Raw genomic sequence first — 19344 nt, forward strand, 5'->3', positions numbered from 1 at the left:
CACTGTTTAATATGCTTGAGAAAGGCTCCTTGTATTGAGCCGAAATGTCGCACGAGAGCTATTAAAGCTACCTTTTTTTCACCTTGACATTGGAGTGCTGCCTATTATGGGATGTTTACTCGACATAGAGCTGTGATCGGATTCCAAGGGCGTGCACCCATCTATATCTTTAAAGCTGGTGCTGCAGGACGGTGGACTTCCTACATTTGTGTATATATATATATATATATATATATATATATATTTAAAGAAAAAAAAAATCCCCAAAAGCAATGTAAGAAAACAAAAACCAATGAAATTAACCTAAAACTGGTCAAAACTACAGGCCCCAACATTGATATTGCAACACCAAGAGGGAAACGTTTAGGAATTGTGGAAATCACAGGATGGATAGATAGATATGTTAATATATGTTCCAACATCAGAGGCTCACTCTAGGAGCGGAATCCCCGGCACAGAGCAATCTGACACCGGGGATTCCGCTCCAGGAGTAGCCCCTGATGTCACGGTCCATATATGGATAGTGACGCCAGGGGCTTCGCAGTAGCGGAATCCCCAGTCAGAGTGTCGGCAGGGGTTCTGCTACTGGAGAAGCCCCTGGCGTCACTATCCATATATGGACAGCGACATCAGGGGCTACTCCTGGAGGGGAATCCCCAGCCACAGCGCTGCTGACTCTCAGGCAGGGGATTCCGCTTTTAGAGTTAATCCCTGATGTCACTGTCTATATATGGACAGAGACACCAGGGGCTCCCTCAAGGAGCGGAATACATCTGGCCAGGGAGCTACAGTGGTGATATTTACAGGAAGGGGAGGCATTTATGTGGGGAGGGTGTGGGGGGGGTGTTTCTATCTACAGGGGGAGTGGAAGTGCTATCTTCAGGGGGTGGCGCTATCTGCAGTGTGGATGGTGCTATCTACAGGTGGTGATATATACAGGGGTGTGGCACTATCTTCATGGGCACTGTGGCATTATAGGAGCACTACCTACAGGGGACACTGTGGCGCTATCTACATGGGCACGGTGTGTGGCAGTATCTACAGTGGGAACTGTGGCACTATTTACAGTGGGCACTAGCACCATCTACAGACGTATTGCGTCACTATCCACATGGGCACTGTGGTGTTTTCAGGTGGCTGGGACAAAAAAACAACTAATTAAATTCATTCATTTTTTATCGTCCATGAAAAATGAATGACAAATGGCGGTGAAAAATGGTCAGATGGCCGGGAAACTGATTAAAATTTTGACACACATTGATGCAAAACAGTCATGAAAAACTGAGAGTTGATCCGTTAACGGAGCTTAATTTCATGTTGTGTGAATATTGTCTTATAGTCCTCTTATCCGCTCACAGCGATCCAGGGTGATGGAACGAGAAGACTAATTGTTAGAGCTGTACAGTGTATATAGATATACCTAGCGGGAAAAAGAAGCGTCCGACTCCTATTGAAATGCATGGGAGGCGGAATTGTGAACATACCCGAAGAGATCTGCACAGGTTTCATCTGTAGGGAAGGAATCAATTTCCATTTCTCCATTTTAATGGTCACAGGGCCCGTCGATATTTAGATGTGTCTCGGGGCCCTCAGGACAGTGTGGACCCATTATATCACCAAGAGATTTGACGTTGGGCTAATTCAGGGAGCAGAGTCTAAGGAACATCTTTGTTCACCCTCAGACCTCAGTACGGAGATGTGGACTTGTTGGTGTGGTAAAGATGGCGGCTTCATCGTCATAGACAATGCACAGTCTGGCCGGGAAAGCCACTGAGTAGGTATTCTGCAGTAATGTCACGTTTCTAAAGGTTTACTTATTATGCTTTAGTCTTTTGCAGAGCAATCACAGAAAATGGACATAGTGGACATCTGATGTCATCTCTCTCGTGTTTTGCTGCTTGTTAAATTACGTCTTGGTCTCTGCTGCTAAGTGAACGGGACAGTAGAAGGTCAGGTGGTGCACCCGAAGTTGGTGGATAGGCTGGGACCCTGTGGGACCTATCAAAAACATAGGCCGCAGACAAGGCCGCATCAGGGAGCGTGTCCCTAATCCGGTGTGCAATGAAGGTACAGGATTCTCTACCTTCCCTCCGCTCTAGTAGGCCGAAGATGTGGATAATATTTCCAAGCCGATTTTCTAGGTCATCAGACTTTTGGTACCAGATATCGGCAAACTTTTTCCCAAGAGGTAATCTTTCCAGGAACTGGCGTGGCAACGTCTTCTATATCCGATATTCTTTTTCAAGCAAACTCTTTCAAGAAGCACTCACAAAAATTTGTTTATTCTCTGGCCCATTGGAGAGACACATTATGTAAATTGTGGTGAAGGTCATTTTCTTACCGGTGGCTTTATTTGTGAGTTAACCCCTCCCTTCTGGTCCTCAGCTGTGTCATGTGACCAGTATTTGGATTCTATAATGGACACAGCATCTCGTGTGGACAGGAAGTCAGTTTCTCCATTCATCCCTATAGGAGGCTGTGATAGTAATGAATAGAGAAACTGACTTCCTGTCCACACGAGACGCTGCGTCTGTTATAGAATCCGAATACCGGCCACATGACACAGCGGATAACCAGTAGGGAGTGGATAACTCACAAATACAGCCACCTGTAAGATAATGACCTTCACCAGAATTTACATCATGTGCCGCTCTAATAGGTGTGAAAGTGAGTAAGGTGTGTTTATGTTAGGCCATTTTGTATGAAAAATCTCTGTCACCACATTATAGGTGCCCTGTCTCCTACATAAGGAGATTGGCGCTATAATGTAGGTGACAGTAATGCTTTGTATTTAAAAAAACGATCTATTTTCACTACATTATTAGCGATTTTAGCTTTATGCTAATGAGTTTCTCAATGGACAAGTGGGCGTGTTTTACTATTGAACAAGTGGGCGTTGTACAGAGGAGTGTAGGACGCTGACCAATCATTGACCAATCAGCCTCATGCACTTCTCTCCATTCATTTACTCAGCGCATAATGATCCTTTTAGATCACTATGCGCGGTCTTATACTAACACATTAACGGTACTGAAGTGTTTAGACAGTGAATAGACATTCCACGGGATGTCTATTCACAATCCCGGCACTTCGTTAATGTGTCTATGGTAGTTACAGCAGAGCAAGCGTAATCTCGCGAGATCACGCTCTAAATGACAGGTTACAATGAGATTACGCTTACTCTGCTGTAACTACCACAGAAACATTAACGAAGTGCCGGGATTATGAACAGACATCTCGTGGAATGTCTATTCACTGTCTAAACACTTCAGTATCGTTAATGTGTTAGTATAAGACAGCACATAGTGATCTAAAAGGATCCCTATGTGCGGAGTAAATGAATGGAGAGAAGTGCATGGTGCTGATTGGTCACCAATTGGTCAGCGTCATACACTCCTCTGTACAACGCCCACTTGGTCAATAGTAAAAACACGCCCAGTTGTCCATTGAGAAACTCATTATTAGCGATTTTAGCTTTATGCTAAAGTGGTGAAAATAGATAGTTTTTTTTAAAATAAAAAGCACTGCTGTCACCTACATTATAGCGCCGATCACATTATGTAGGAGACAGGACACTTATAATGTGGTGACAGCCTCTTTATTACTAGGACCACTGTTCTCTACATTACAGCACTGATCACATTATGTAGGAGACAGGACACTTATAATGTGGTGACAGCCTCTTTAAGCCGGGTTCCCATGTAGTGTAAAAGCTACAGAATTTCCGTAACAGGATTTTTGTGTGGAAATGCCGCAGCATTTAAAGTAGGAGCAAAGTGGATGAGGTTTAGAAAATCTCATGCGGACGCTGAGGAGAAAAACCGCAGCGTAAACGTTAATTGACCTGCAGTGCAGAATTTTATTCCGCAGAAATGTCAGTTTATGTTGATTTTCTATTGCGTGTTTTTATCATTGAATTAAATGGGAATTCACAACCCGCAACAGAAAGCTAAGTGCTGTAACGTTTGCGGCGACCGCCAAAAAAACCCAACAAATCGCAACTCCGAAAAACAAACAAAAAATAAAATAAATCATACTTGCCCAGAACGCTCAACTTCTTCCTGCAGTCCGGCCTCCTGGAATGACAATTCATCCCATATGACCGCCACTCTTTGAACCGCGCATGTGCGCAATTGATGCCTCGTTGACCGGGGAAAAAACCCAATGAACGAGCGCCACTGATGACGCGCTGTTTAGAGAGCCGGAAAGAAGAGGGCTTCATACGGAAGTGCAGAGGAGCGCTGAACGGTATCGGAAGTCCAGAATTCCGAGGAGGGTGGTGTCACGTGACCGGAGTTGCGTTGAGGACAATTCAAGAACTTTAAAAAGGTTTGTATATTATCAAGTTTGTTTAATATCTATTTGCTGTGTGTGTTAATAGTAAATGGAAAGTGGAAAACCCCTTGAATAGTATGAACGGCACGAGATGATCTTGTCGGCAGTGTAAATGTTCTATTAGAGCTAGAAGTGAGGGAGATGAGAAATAAAAGATTGTGTCAGTGAATGAGATATGTCAGACCCTTCGGTTACAGTTTTATTGTACTGGAGGAGTATTAACACACACAAAGGTTTTTGAAGTCGTGCAGGGATTAAAAATTGGATGGCAGAAAAAAAATATTTGAATTGATAAAGAAACCCAACTTTAACCCCTTAAGGACGCAGCCTAGTTTGGGCCTTAAGGCTCAGAGCCCATTTTTCAAATCTGACATATTTCACTTTATGTGGTAATAACGTCGGAATGCTTAAACCTATCCAAGCGATTCTGAGATTGTTTTCTCGTGACACATTGGGCTTCATGTTCGTGGTAAAATTTGGTCGATATATTCAGTGTTTATTGGTGAAAAATTGCAAAATTTAGAGAAAATTTGGAAAAAAATAGCATTTTTCAGAATTTAAATGCATCTGCTTGTAAAACAGACGGTTATACCACCCAAAATAGTTACTAGTTCACATTTCCCATATGTCTACTTTAGATTGGCATCGTTTTTTGAACATTCTTTTATTTTTCTTGGACGTTACAAGGCTTAGAACATAAACAGCAATTTCTCATATTTTTAAGACAATTTCAAAAGCCTTTTTTTTTAAGGTACCTCTTGAGTTCTGAAGTGGATTTGAGGGGCCTATGTATTAGAAACCCTGATAAAACACCCCATTTTAAAAACTAGACCCCTCAAAGTATACAAAACAGCATTTAGAAAGTTTTTTAACCCTTCAGGCATTTCACAAGAATTAAAGCAAAGTGGAGGTGAAATTTGCAAATTTCATTTTTCTTGCTGAATTTCAATTTTATCCAATTTTTTTGTGTAACACAGACGGTTTTACCAGAGAAACACTACTAAATATGTATTGTCCAGATTCTGAAGTTTTTAGAAATGTCCCACATGTGGCTCTAGTGGCTCGTGGACTAAAACACAAGCCCCAGAAGCAAAGAAGCACCTAGTGCATTTTGAGTCCTCTTTTTTTATTAGAATATATTTTAGGCAGCATGCCAGGTTTGAAGAGGTGTTGAGGTGACAAAACAGTAGGAATCCCCGAATAGTGACCCCATTTTGGAAACTACACCCCTCAAGGAATTCATTTATGGTGGTTGTTACCATTTTGACCGAACAGTTTTTTCACAGCACCTATTTGAATTGGGCTGTGAAATTAAAAAAAATTCATTTTTTCCAATAAGATGTCATTTGTGATCAAAATTTCTTATTTTAACAGGGAACAAAATACCCCATTTTGTTGCCCAATTTGTCCTTTGTGCGGCAGTACCCCATTTGTGGTGATAAACTGCCGTTTGGGCCCATGGGAGGGCTCAGTATGAAAGGAGCGCTATGTGTTTGTTGGAGTCCAGATTTTGCTGGATTGGTTTTCGGGTGCCATGTTGCATTTGCAGAGCCCCAGAGGTATCAAAGCAATGGAAACCCACCAGAAGTGACCCCATTTTGGAAACTACACCCCTCAAGGAATTCATTTATGGGTGTTGTGACCATTTTGACTCCATATTTTTTTAACAGAACTTATTTGAATTGGGCTGGGAATTAAAACAAAATTAATTTTTTCCAATAATATGTAGTTTTGGCTGAAAATTTCTTATTTTCACAAGAAATAAAATACCCCATTCTGTTGCGCAATTTGTCCTGAGTGCCGCGATACCCCATTTGTGGTGATAAACTGACGTTTGGGCCCATGGGAGGGCTCAGAAGGAAAGGACCACCATTTGGCCTACTGGTGATTTTCTGGTGCGAAGTCATGTATGCAGAAGCCCCTGAGGTACCAGTACAGTTGAAACCCCCAAGAAGTGACCCCGTTTTAAAAACTACACCCTTAAGGCATTCATCTAGAGGTGTAGTGAGCATTTTTACCGGAGACATACACCCCATAAACTGTAATATGGGTTCTCCCGGGTGTGGCAATACCCTCAATGTGGCTGTTATCAGCTGCTTGGGCACACAGCAGGGAAAGATAATGGGGTATAAGCTGTGCGGAGTACATCAGGGTAAGTAGAATTGGGGTAAATTATAAATCAAGGGATGTATGATATATTTTGAAGCACTCTTTCATACGGAGCCTTAGTTTTTCGGGACACGTGTCACATTGATATATTGTGTCCTCCCTTATACCCCTCTTATAGCAGACTTTGCACCTCTTTTGACTTTTTCCCTTCTTGCCAGTTTGGGGAACTTCTCCTAGAAAGTGTTGCCGCCCTGGTACGATGCGTGTGGCCCCGCTTCCAGAATTACTGGGTGCCCCCCCTTCTTGGTCCCTAAAGATTAGGTTCTTGATAACCACCTCTTGAAATTCCAGGAATGTTCCCCTCTGGCCTGTACATCGACGTAGCACGTACGCATTGTACAATGCCATCTGTATGATGTGCCCGGCCAGCTTCTTATACCACACCGCATGGCACTATAGGGCTTCAGGACTTGATCGGACAAGTCCATCCCTCCCATGTACCTGTTGTAGTCCAGAATGCAGTCTGGTTTAGGGGTCTCTGTACTGGTACCTCATACAGGTACATGGGTACTGGTGTGACATCTCTCTTGTCCTTGTACTTGACACACAATATGTTGCTGCTAGAATGTGCCCTGCGGTCACCCCTTCTTGTTTGGCCTGAAGAGTCTTAGGGAGGCCTCTCAGATTTCTTCTAGCAATGCCGCAGGACTGGAAGCGAGGCAGTTGAAGAGTGGGACGCCGGTATAAAAATTATCCAGGTAGAGGTGGTAACCCTGGTCCAGCAGTGGGTGCACCAAATCCCACACAATTTTTGCATTAACTCCCAGTAAGGGGGGGCTGAATACTAGTGTCCTTACCTTTATATATCCTAAATTTGTAAGTACACCCTGATGCAATCTCACACAGCTTATACATCTTCACACCATACCTTGCCCTCTTACTCGGCAGGTACTGGCGGAATTGAACCCTCCCTTTAAAATCCACCAAGGACTCATCAACAGAAATACACTTCTCAGGGGTATATGCTTGGGAAAACCGGGCACTGAAACGTTCTAATAGGGGTCTCCGTTTATACAAACGGTCAAAACTGGGGGTCATCTCGGGGTGGGCACAGCTCATTATCAGTATAATGTAAGAAGCAAAGTATTGCCTAATTTATTTATTTTTTTAGGTTCCAGTTCAGTTCTGAAGTTGCATTGAGGGGTCCATATATTAGAAACCCCCATCAAACACCCCATTTTAGAAACTAGACCCTTCAAAGTATTCACAACAGCATTTAGAAAGTTTCTGAACCTTTTAGGTGTTTCACGGGAATTTAGAGCAAAGTAGAGGTGAAATTTACATTTTTATTTTTGTCAGAAAATCCTCTTTACACCATTTTTTTTATAACACAAAAGGTTTTATCAGAGAAACGCAACTCAATACTTATTGCCCGGATTCTGCAGTTTTGAGAAATATCCCACATGTGGCTCTAGTGTGATAATGGACTGAAGCACCGGCCTCCGAAGCAAAGGAGCACCTGGTGGATTTTGAGCCATCCTTTTTATTAGGCACCATGTCCGGTTTGAAGAGGTCTTGTGGTGCCAAAACAGTGGAAAACCCCCAAAAGTGACCCCAATTTGGAAACTAGACCCCTTGAGGAATTCATTGTAGTTTTCTTGGGGTGCATGTGGCTTTTTGATCAGTTTTTATTCTATTTTTAGGTGGCGTGGTGACTAAAAAACAGCAATTCTACTATTGTTTTTTTAATCTATTTTTTTTACAGCGTTCACCGTGCGCTATAAATGACATATTCACTTTATTCTGCGTGGCGATACGATTACGGCGATACCAGATGTTTATAGTTATTACAGCGTTCACAGTGCGCTATAAATGACATATTCACGTTATTCTGCGGTTTTATGTTTTGGTGTCCGGTTGCCATAGCCACCATCGCCAGCCGCTATCGCGTAGAAGGCTGGCGATTGTAGCTTAAAACCTAAAAAGCCGTGATCACTATTGAACACGGCTTTTAAGGGGTTAATCAGCGGGGACACCACGATCGGTCCCCGCTGTAGGAGCTGCGGCAGCTGCTGTACGAGACAGCAGCTGTCACAGTTCCTGTATGTGTCGGGAGGACGGCCGAAATGGCCGTTACTCCCGCGACGTAATAATCCGTCGCGGAGCGCTAACGATACAGTTAGCGCGACGGATTATTACGTCGCTGAGCGCGAAGGGGTTAAAGGTCTGGTAGTGTGTCTATTGACTGTGGTTCCTCAAGCTGTGTTGGAAGGTGAAGATAAAGGCTTTGTAGAATAAAACTGCAATGAACTGGCGGCTGTTGGACTTGTGTTGTATCACTATAGGTCGGTGGTTGTTTATTTCATTGATTATTTGGTTGTTGTGTAATATTGTTAAGGATCAAAGGAAACGTTACCCTGTTGCTCGCTTGATCTGAGAGAGCGGATAGTCAGAGACTCAGCAGTACTGCGACTGTTCGTAGGTGACACAAGAGATGGCTATTCGTAGGTAATATCCTGTAAGTAGTACGACAAGGACTTACGTGGTTAAGTCTTGACGATGGCGAAGGGGAGCCTGTGGCTGGGAGACCAAGTGGCCACAGTATAAGATTGATTTTAGATCTATACTGCATGCTCTCCCACTCCTATAACCAGCTGTACTCTGTACTGTTTGATGGGAGATCTTTTTCTCAATCCAGATTGACAACATTTTGTGTCTCTACTGAACTGTTAGATATTTTGGAGTGTATAAAAAGCCCTAGAACACTGCATTCAAGTACTAGGTTGCATAAATAGGCTGGCTTTTTAACGTACTTTATGTAGAAGGTTTGAATAACTGAAGTCAGCTGTGGAGAGTCGGGTTTTAGAATTATAAATACAGTACGTTTGTTTGTTTTTTAGCATTTTGTCTTGCGGAGACTCATAGTTCTACAAGAATGGGTCTGAGAGGAGGGAGTTTGTGAGAAACAAGAGGCAGCTGATTATAGTATGTGAGAGTGTCAGGAGCGTGACATTCTATAAAGACACAACGCTAAGTGTGTATTATCTCCACACTGCTGTTTTTAGTGCCGCCCTCAGTAACACACTTTACTGAGAGGAGCTCTCCCTTGTGACTCAAGGACAAAGATATTGATATGGTGCTCAACCATGATCTGATCATCACGGTCCCACACGTGGATAAAGGAATATTACAACAAGCTCAGACCAATTTTTTTTGGCATAAAATATAGACTACAAATGTGGACTGAAGAAATATAGTGCAAGGGATGTGGTGTCTTCACCAGTGGTGGCACTAGACTAAACTCACTAAGTATGAAGTCTCAATCCTTACATTTTCACATGTTATTATCTAACGTTATAGTGTCTTGATCCCAGTTATATAACCTCTCTTTACGGTATAATGTCCTCCATGCTGCTTCCAGTAAGTGTTCTCTCTCACCCTAGTGCTGGGAGTCACAGCTACACTGCTCATCACTGCTGTATAATGTCCTCCATGCTGCTTCTAGTAAGTGCTCTCTCTCACCCCAGTGCTGGGAGTCACAGCTACACTGCTCATCAATGCTGTATAATGTCATCCATGCTGCTTCCAGTAACTGCTCTCTCGCCTCTCACCCCAGTGCTGGGACTCACAGCTATACTGCTCATCACTGCTGTATAATGTCCTCCATTCTGCTTCCAGTAAGGCTGGGTTCACACGACCTATTTTCAGGCGTAAACGAGGCGTATTATGAATCGATTTACGCCTGAAAATACGGCTCCAATACGTCGGCAAACATCTGCCCATTCATTTGAATGGGTTTGCCGATGTACTGTGCCGACGACCTGTAATTTACGCGTCGTAGTTTGACAGCTGTCAAAAGACTACACGTAAAATTACAGCCTCGTCAAAAGAAGTGCAGGACATTTCTTGGGACCTTTTTGGAGCGGTTTCCTCATAGACTCTATTGAAAACAGCTCCAAAAACGGCCGAAAAACCGTCGCGAAAACGGTGCGAAAAACACAGCGAAAAACGTGAGTTGCTCAAAAAACGTCTGAAAATCAGGTGCTGTTTTCCCTTGAAAATAGCTCCGTATTTTCAGACGTTTTTGGCTCAGCGTGTGAACATACCCTAAGTGTTCTTCACACACCCCAGTGCTGGGAGTAACAGCTATACTGCTCATCACTGCTGTATAATGTCCTCCATGCTGCTTCCAGAAACTGCTCTCTCTCACCCCAGTGCTGGAAGCCACAGCTACACTGCTCATCACTGCTGTATAATGTCCTCCATGCTGCTTCCAGTAAGTGCTCTCTCTCACCCCAGTGCTGGGAGTCACAGCTACAATGCTGTATAATGTCCTCCGTTCTGCTTCCAGTAAGTGTTCTCTCTCTCCCCAGTGCTGGAAGTCACAGCTACACTGCTCATCACTGCTGTATAATGTCCTCCATGCTGCTTCCAGTAACTGCTCTCTCTCACCCAGTGCTGGAAATCACAGCTACACTGCTCATCACTGCTGTATAATGTCCTCCATGCTGCTTCCAGTAAGTGTTCTCTCTCACCCCAGTGCTGGGAGTCACAGCTACACTGCTAATCACTGCTGCAGAATGTCCTCCATGCTGCTTTTGAGAGTGTGCTATTGAGAGATACAGGAGCAGCATCTCCCCTTCACTGTATGTGCTGTGTAAGGGAGACATCATAGCAGCTAGTGAGTGCCCCCTCTGGAGTTCAGGGAAAAATTACAACTACAAACAGAGCCTGCAGAGGGGAAACCTGATAAATGAATTACAAAACTCATATAATGGCCAGAAATAGTGTTATTACTCATGTACACACACATAGTAGATTATTCTGTGAAGTCACCTGAAATGACATTATAATGATATTATTTATATATCGTTTTACCTTTTGATCTGCGCGGCCGGTAGCCCTCCATCATGACCTCCCTGTACAGATCCTTGTGTTCTTCTACATACTCCCACTCCTCCATGGAGAAATAGACAGCGACGTCCTGACACCTTATAGGAACCTGACACACACAATGATACAGTCATTAACCAGACTCCTCCAGTGCGGATACTGTATAATTTCCCAGCATTCCCAGCAGTGTCACCTCTCCAGTCAGCAGCTCAGTCATCTTGTGGAGAAGTTCTAGGATCTTTTGCTTATTGTTGTGCTCATGTATACGGGAGTGAGGAGGAGGCTCTGTGATGGGGCTCCGGCTCCATCCTCCTGATTCATGGCTGCTGGGGGCCACACAGTCACCCGATGTCTTCTTCACTATTGTGTACTCCTGTGTATGGAGAGAGATAACTAAATAACTTCATTTGTATAACAAAGGAAAATGGGACGTGATGGAAAACGTTATATGTTACAGGAGGAAAGAAAATAACATCTGGGCGTGTTTACTTGCTGGGCGTTGTGTATAAAAGTGTTTGTCAGCATCATACACTTCTATTCACAACGCCCAGCAAGTAAACACGCCCAGATGTTACAAACAATACATGCCCAGTTGTCCATTAGAAAGGCTCATTTGCATAAATATAAAATTGCTCATAACTTGGCCAAAAATGATCGTTTAAAAAAAACAAAAACGTTACTGTTATCTACATTGCAGCGCCGATCACATGCAAGAGGAAATAGGTATTTGATAATCTGGTGACAGAGCCTCTTTAATGTGGGGGAAGATCAGAACTGTAAACCTGCCTGGTGTAATCCTAGATCTATCCTAAGAGATATAAGAAGGAAATAATATAAATGTCAACTAGATGGACCATGTGATTCTCCTCCTGCCGTCATCTTCTATGTTTCTATATAGATGTCAGACTAGTGGTAGAAATCCTCATCTCCAGGACAGACTCCGGCCATGTGATTCTCCTGCCGTCATCTTCTATGTTTCTATATAGAGGTCAGACTAGTGGTAGAAATCCTCATCTCCAGGACAGACTCCGGCCATGTGATTCTCCTCCTGCCGTCATCTTCTATGTTTCTATATAGAGGTCAGACTAGTGGTAAAAATCCTCCTCTCCAGGACAGACTCCGGACATGTGATTCTCCTCCTGCCGTCATCTTCTATGTTTCTATATAGATGTCAGACTAGTGGTAGAAATCCTCATCTCCAGGACAGACTCCGGCCATGTGATTCTCCTCCTGCCGTCATCTTCTATGTTTCTATATAGATGTCAGACTAGTGGTAGAAATCCTCATCTCCAGGACAGACTCCGGACATGTGATTCTCCTCCTGCCGTCATCTTCTATGTTTCTATATAGAGGTCAGACTAGTGGTAGAAATCCTCGTCTCCAGGACAGACTCCGGCCATGTGATTCTCCTCCTGCCGTCATCTTCTATGTTTCTATATAGAGGTCAGACTAGTGGTAGACATCCTCATCTCCAGGACAGACTCCGGCCATGTGATTCTCCTCCTGCCGTCATCTTCTATGTTTCTATATAGAGGTCAGACTAGTGGTAGAAATCCTCGTCTCCAGGACAGACTCCGGCCATGTGATTCTCCTGCCGTCATCTTCTATGTTTCTATATAGATGTCAGACTAGTGGTAGAAATCCTCATCTCCAGGACAGACTCCGGACATGTGATTCTCCTCCTGCCGTCATCTTCTATGTTTCTATATAGAGGTCAGACTAGTGGTAGAAATCCTCGTCTCCAGGACAGACTCCGGCCATGTGATTCTCCTCCTGCCGTCATCTTCTATGTTTCTATATAGATGTCAGACTAGTGGTAGAAATCCTCATCTTCAGGACAGACTCCGGCCATGTGATTCTCGTCCTGCCGTCATCTTCTATGTTTCTATATAGAGGTCAGACTAGTGGTAGAAATCCTCATCTCCAGGACAGACTCCTGCCATGTAATTCTCCTCCTCCCGTCATCTTCTATGTTTCTATATAGATGTCAGACTAGTGGTAGAAATCCTCATCTCCAGGACAGACTCCGGCCATGTGATTCTCCTGGTTCCTGCCGTCATCTTCTATGTTTCTATATAGAGGTCAGACTAGTGGTAGAAATCCTGGTCTCCAGGACAGACTCCGGCCATGTGATTCTCCTGCCGTCATCTTCTATGTGTCTATATAGATGTCAGACTGGTGGTAGAAATCCTCGTCTCCAGGATAGACTCCATCCATGTGATTCTCCTCCTGCCGTCATCTTCTATGTTTCTATATAGAGGTCAGACTAGTGGTAGAAATCCTCGTCTCCAGGACAGACTCCGGACATGTGATTCTCCTGGTTCCTGCCGTCATCTTCTATGTTTCTATATAGATGTCAGACTAGTGATAGAAATCCTCCTCTCCAGGACAGACTCCAGCCATGTGATTCTCCTCCTGCCGTCATCTTCTATGTTTCTATATAGAGGTCAGACTAGTGGTAGAAATCCTCATCTCCAGGACAGACTCCGGCCATGTGATTCTCCTGGTTCCTGCCGTCATCTTCTATGTTTCTATATAGATGTCAGACTAGTGATAGAAATCCTCCTCTCCAGGACAGACTCCAGCCATGTGATTCTCCTTCTGCCGTCATCTTCTATGTTTCTATATAGAGGTCAGACTAGTGGTAGAAATCCTAGTCTCCAGGACAGACTCCGGCCATGTGATTCTCCTCCTGCCGTCATCTTCTATGTTTCTATATAGAGGTCAGACTAGTGGTAGAAATCCTCATCTCCAGGACAGACTCCAGCCATGTGATTCTCCTCCTGCCGTCATCTTCTATGTTTCTATATAGGAGGTCAGACTAGTGGTAGAAATCCTCCTCTCCAGGACAGACTCCGGCCATGTGATTCTCCTGGTCCTTCTCCTCCTGGTTCCTGTGCTCCTTCTCCTCCTGGTCTCTGTGCTCCTTCTCCTCCTGGTTACAACGTGACTACTTACTATTCTCATTACACTACATTACTATGACCATGACACATAACGGACCATATTGCTTGCTGATCTTCACTTCTTCCCGTCACTTGGAAGGTCTCGTAGATGGTATACAGGACACTGGCTTCTTTCTCTTATGTGTGACTTGTTACATAATACAATAAAGAACATAGAAATATAGAAACGTTTACCTCTCCGCTCAGCAGGTAGATTATCTCCAGGATGAAGTTTAATATTCTTGTGGTCATCTCATTGCTGTCCTTGTCCATCGTTGGTGGGTCATTCAGGAGAAGGAACATTCTGGATGAGAAAATGGATCCACTGGAGGTTGTAGTACTGCAGGCGTCTTTATGAGAAGAGGAGAGAATCATACAAGGGACGACGTCATGTGTGAAATACAGAACCTCACTTATTGAGAGGAACCGGTTCTCCGAGCCTCCACCACATGGAATAAAGGGACATGACCGGTACCGACAATTATCTACTAGATATATCATAAACGACTGACTGATGAGAGGTCCGGGTCCCACAGGGGTGACCCGTACCTATGTGGACGAGGGGGCTGCTGGTGACGGATCCAGGAATAGGAAGAATAAAGAGGTGGTCACACATGTATGACTCGTTCTATTCACTTCTACGGGTGTAAAGGAAACAGATGAGGGTGGCCCCCTCTACATTCATTCTCCTCCTGGAAGTAGCGACCACCTCACCAGGCGGGTCAGGGGACCCCTCTTCTCTACATAGGTGGGGTTCCCATAGGAGGGACCCGCATCTATCAGACATTTATGAAATATCCTGTTAAAGGGACACTCCGGCCTAAACTAAACTCTGGGGTGTTTGCTTAGCAGCAGTGTGGATCAGGCTCGGTGACGCGCTCTCTCTACTTGAGTCAATGGTGATCTATGTGTCACCCATCAGCAGTTCCTGGACCACACACATACGTTCTGTACAGGGGGGGAAGAAACTCCTATGTCCATTCCAAAAATAAGTCCCTGCAACCTCTAAAATAGCGATAATTGTGTCAGTGGGGGATGGGACGGGCTGAAAGTATCCTGCTGCTGTGTGTCGCTGAGGCCCGACTATGGCTGCTGATGGTGGGCCATGTGACCCGACCCATCCATTAATGGCCAATACAGGCGTAGGTAGGAGTTAACAGGGGGTGAAACACAGATCTGAGTGGGTCCCAACCCAGAATAATTCCCCTATAGCTTCCCCTACACAGTATAATGCACCTTTAGTTCCTCCCACAGTATAATGCCCCTCTAGCTGCCCCCCACACTGTATAATGTCGCTATAGCTGCCTCCACACAGTATAATGCCCCTATAGCACCTCCCCACACAGTATGTCCCTATAGCGCCTCCCCACAGTATAATGCCCCTATAGCTGCCTCCACACAGTATAATGCCCCCATAGCATCACCCACACAGTATAATGTCCCCATAGCTGCCTCCCCACACAGTATAATGCCCTTATAGTGCCTCCCCACACAGTATAATGCCCCTATAGTGCCTCCCCACACAGTATGATGCCCTTATACTGCCTCCCCACACAGTATAATGTCCCTACAGCGCCAGAGGGTACAGTGCAAGGTATGAGCAGGTAAGCATAGCAAACTCCCTAGAGACGAGCATATTAACGTTTTGGATGCCTGGAGCCGATGTATCCTCTTTGTCCGACGACAAGGTTGAAAGACCTGCGGGTGACGTCACGCTGTATGTCTGCAGCGAAGGGAGCTGGGTGGGAACGATGAGTAATGTATGATGCTGATTCGCCAGCGTCATACACTTTTATTAACAATGCCCAGTTGGTAAAAACATAATACATGCCCAGTTGGTAAAACGAGAAAACACGCCCAGTTGTCCATTGAAAAGCTCATTTGCATAAATATAAAATTGTTCATAACTTGGGCAAAAATGATCGTTTTTCAAAAAGAAAAAAAAAACAACTTTGCTGTTATCTACATTGCAGCGCCGATCGCATTCAATAGGAGATAGGGATTTGATAATCTGGAGACAGAGCCTCTTTAAGGCTAAAACGATTACCCCCATCCCCCCCCCATCCTTGATCCTTTGATGGAGTGTACCCTATAAATGAAACAATTATGGGGAGGAATTTTGTTGACATGCCCAGGGGATGAGGTGAAAAGGTTAGGTAAGTCCGTTGAGATAATTAGTGATATATTAATCTAGGTCAGCAGCTGTCCTGAAGAAATTATACGTTCAATGTTTTATTACTTTTGTGAGGAGAAGATCGATTGTCTTTGGGACAATGACATTGTTTACCATAAGGGAGGGGGCCAGCCTTGAAGAAGGGCTCTGTTTAAATGATTTAATGTTGGGCCATCTTATCTGCAGTCTCCATTCTCTAGTGAGATAAGAAGTACAGACAAATTAACTTGCGTATATCTGAAATGTGTGTCTTCCCCATGTGACAAGGGTCAGGCCACCTGGGGGGCGAAGAATTATTATAATGCATTGAAATATTCTCATTGGCTGAATCAGAGTCATTATCATATTGTAGATGATTGGCTGAAATCAAAGCCGACACCTTTCCTGTCATCATACTTATATACTTGTTTGGATAGATAAAGAGCAGAGAAGGATGTTGAGCATACGAGCATGGTCTCGTGTGTCATCTTTTCTCTCATATATATTGTGCTGGTGCATTAAATTGATGCAATAAACCCTGTTGAAGTTGCCCTGTCGTCACTATATATATATAGATCACCTATGATTTGGAAACTGGATAAATCAATGGAGGGCGGGAATCTGATGACATAGCCGTTACAAATTTCAATCTAATATATTTTGGCCCACGATTGCGTTAACAGTCCCCATAGCTGCCCCACACAGTATAATACGCCCATAGCTGCCTCCACACAGTATAATGCCCCCATAGCTGCCTCCATACAATATAATGCCTCCACACAGTATAATGTCCCCATAGCTGCCCCCACACAGTATAATGTCCCCATAGCTGCCCCCACACAGTATAATGACCACATAGCAACCACCACACAATATAATGTCCCCATAGCTGCCACCACACAGTATAATATCCCCATAGCTGCCCCCACATAGTATAATGTCCCAATAGCAGCCACCACACAGTATAATGTCCCCATAGCTGCCTCCACACAGTATAATGTCCCCATAGCTGCCTCCACACAGTATAATACCCCCATAGCTGCCCCACACAGTATAATTCTCCCATAGCTGCCCCCACACAGTATAATGTCCCCATAGCTGCCTCCACACAGTATAATGTCCCCATAGCTGCCTCCACACAGTATAATGTCCCCATAGCTGCCCCCACATAGTATAATGTCCCCATAGCTGCCTCCACACAGTATAATACCCCCATAGCTGCCCCACACAGTATAATTCTCCCATAGCTGCCCCCACACAGTATAATGTCCCCATAGCTGCCTCCACACAGTATAATGTCCCCATAGCTGCCTCCACACAGTATAATACCCCCATAGCTGCCCCACACAGTATAATTCTCCCATAGCTGCCCCCACACAGTATAATGTCCCCATAGCTGCCTCCACACAGTATAATGCCCCCATAGCTGCCTCCACACAGTATAATGCCCCCATAGCTGCCTCCACACAGTATAATGTCCCCTTAGCTGCCTCCACACAGTATAATGTCCCCTTAGCTGCCTCCACACAGTATAATGTCCCCTTAGCTGCCCCCACACAGTATAATGCCCCCATAGCTGCCTCTATATAGTATAATGCCCCCATTGCTGCCTCCACACAGTATAATGTCCCCATAGCTGCCTCCACACAGTATAATGCCCCCATAGCTGCCTCCACACAGTATAATGCTCCCACACAGTATAATGTCCCCATAGCTGCCTCCACACAGTATAATGTCCCCTTAGCTGCCTCCACACAGTATAATGTCCCTATAGCTGCCTCCACACAGTATAATGTCCCCATAGCTGCCACCACACAGTATAATGTCCCCTTAGCGGCCTTTACACAGTATAATGCCCCCATAGCTGCCTCCACACAGTATAATGTCCCCATAGCTGCCACCACACAGTATAATGTCCCCATAGCTGCCACCACACAGTATAATGTCCTCATAGCTGCCTCCACACAGTATAATGTCCCCATAGCTGCCTCCACACAGTATAATGTCCCCATAGCTGCCCCCACACAGTATAATGTCCCCATAGCTGCCTCCACACAGTATAATGTCCCCATAGCTGCCCCCATACAGTATAATGTCCCCATAGCTGCCTCCACACAGTATAATGCCCCCATAGCTGCCCCCACACAGTATAATGCCCCCATAGCTGCCCCCACACGGTATAATGCCCCAATAGCTGCCCCCACACGGTATAATGCCCCCATAGCTGCCCCCACACGGTATAATGTCCCCATAGCTGCCTCCACACAGTATAATGCCCCCATAGCTGCCTCTACACAGTATAATGTCCCCATAGCTGCCTCCACACAGTATAATGCCCTCATAGCTGCCTCCACACAGTATAATGTCCCCATAGCTGCCTCCACACAGTATAATGTCCCCATAGCTGCCTCCACACAGTATAATGTCCCCATAGCTGCCCCCACACAGTATAATATCCCCATAGCTGCCTCCACACAGTATAATGTCCCCATAGCTGTCAACACACAGTATAATGTCCCCATAGCTGCCTCCACACAGTATAATGTCCCCATAGCTGCCTCCACATAGTATAATGCCCCCATAGCTGCCTCCACACAGTATAATGCCCCCATAGCTGCCTCCATACAGTATAATGTCCCCATAGCTGCCTCCACACAGTATAATGTCCCCATAGCTACCTCCACACAGTATAATGTCCCCATAGCTGCCTCCACACAGTATAATGTCCCCATAGCTGCCCCCACACAGTATAATGTCCCCATAGCTGCCCCCACACAGTATAATGCCCCCATAGCTGTCTCCACATAGTATAATGCCCCCATAGCTGCCCCCACACAGAAAAATGACCCCATAGCTGCCCCCACACAGTATAATGCCCCCATAGCTGCCTCCACATAGTATAATGTCCCC

The 19344-nt window shown here is 44.8% G+C and overlaps 1 protein-coding gene across 1 annotated transcript in view; it reads right to left on the reverse strand.

Annotated features, from left to right (window-relative positions):
* LOC142664846 (uncharacterized) overlaps positions 1 to 19344 on the reverse strand; it is a 43651-nt gene that overhangs the window by 15385 nt on the left and 8922 nt on the right. Inside the window, exons 2-4 of the mRNA XM_075844238.1 lie at positions 14478 to 14632; positions 11531 to 11710; positions 11323 to 11446 (exon numbers count right to left, since the gene is read on the reverse strand). Of these exons, the coding sequence (XP_075700353.1) occupies positions 11323 to 11446; positions 11531 to 11710; positions 14478 to 14632 (459 nt within the window). The remainder of the gene's footprint in view (positions 1 to 11322; positions 11447 to 11530; positions 11711 to 14477; positions 14633 to 19344) is intronic.

This window comes from Rhinoderma darwinii, chromosome 1 (assembly GCF_050947455.1).
Source record: "Rhinoderma darwinii isolate aRhiDar2 chromosome 1, aRhiDar2.hap1, whole genome shotgun sequence".
NCBI classification, from domain to species: Eukaryota; Metazoa; Chordata; class Amphibia; order Anura; family Rhinodermatidae; genus Rhinoderma; species Rhinoderma darwinii.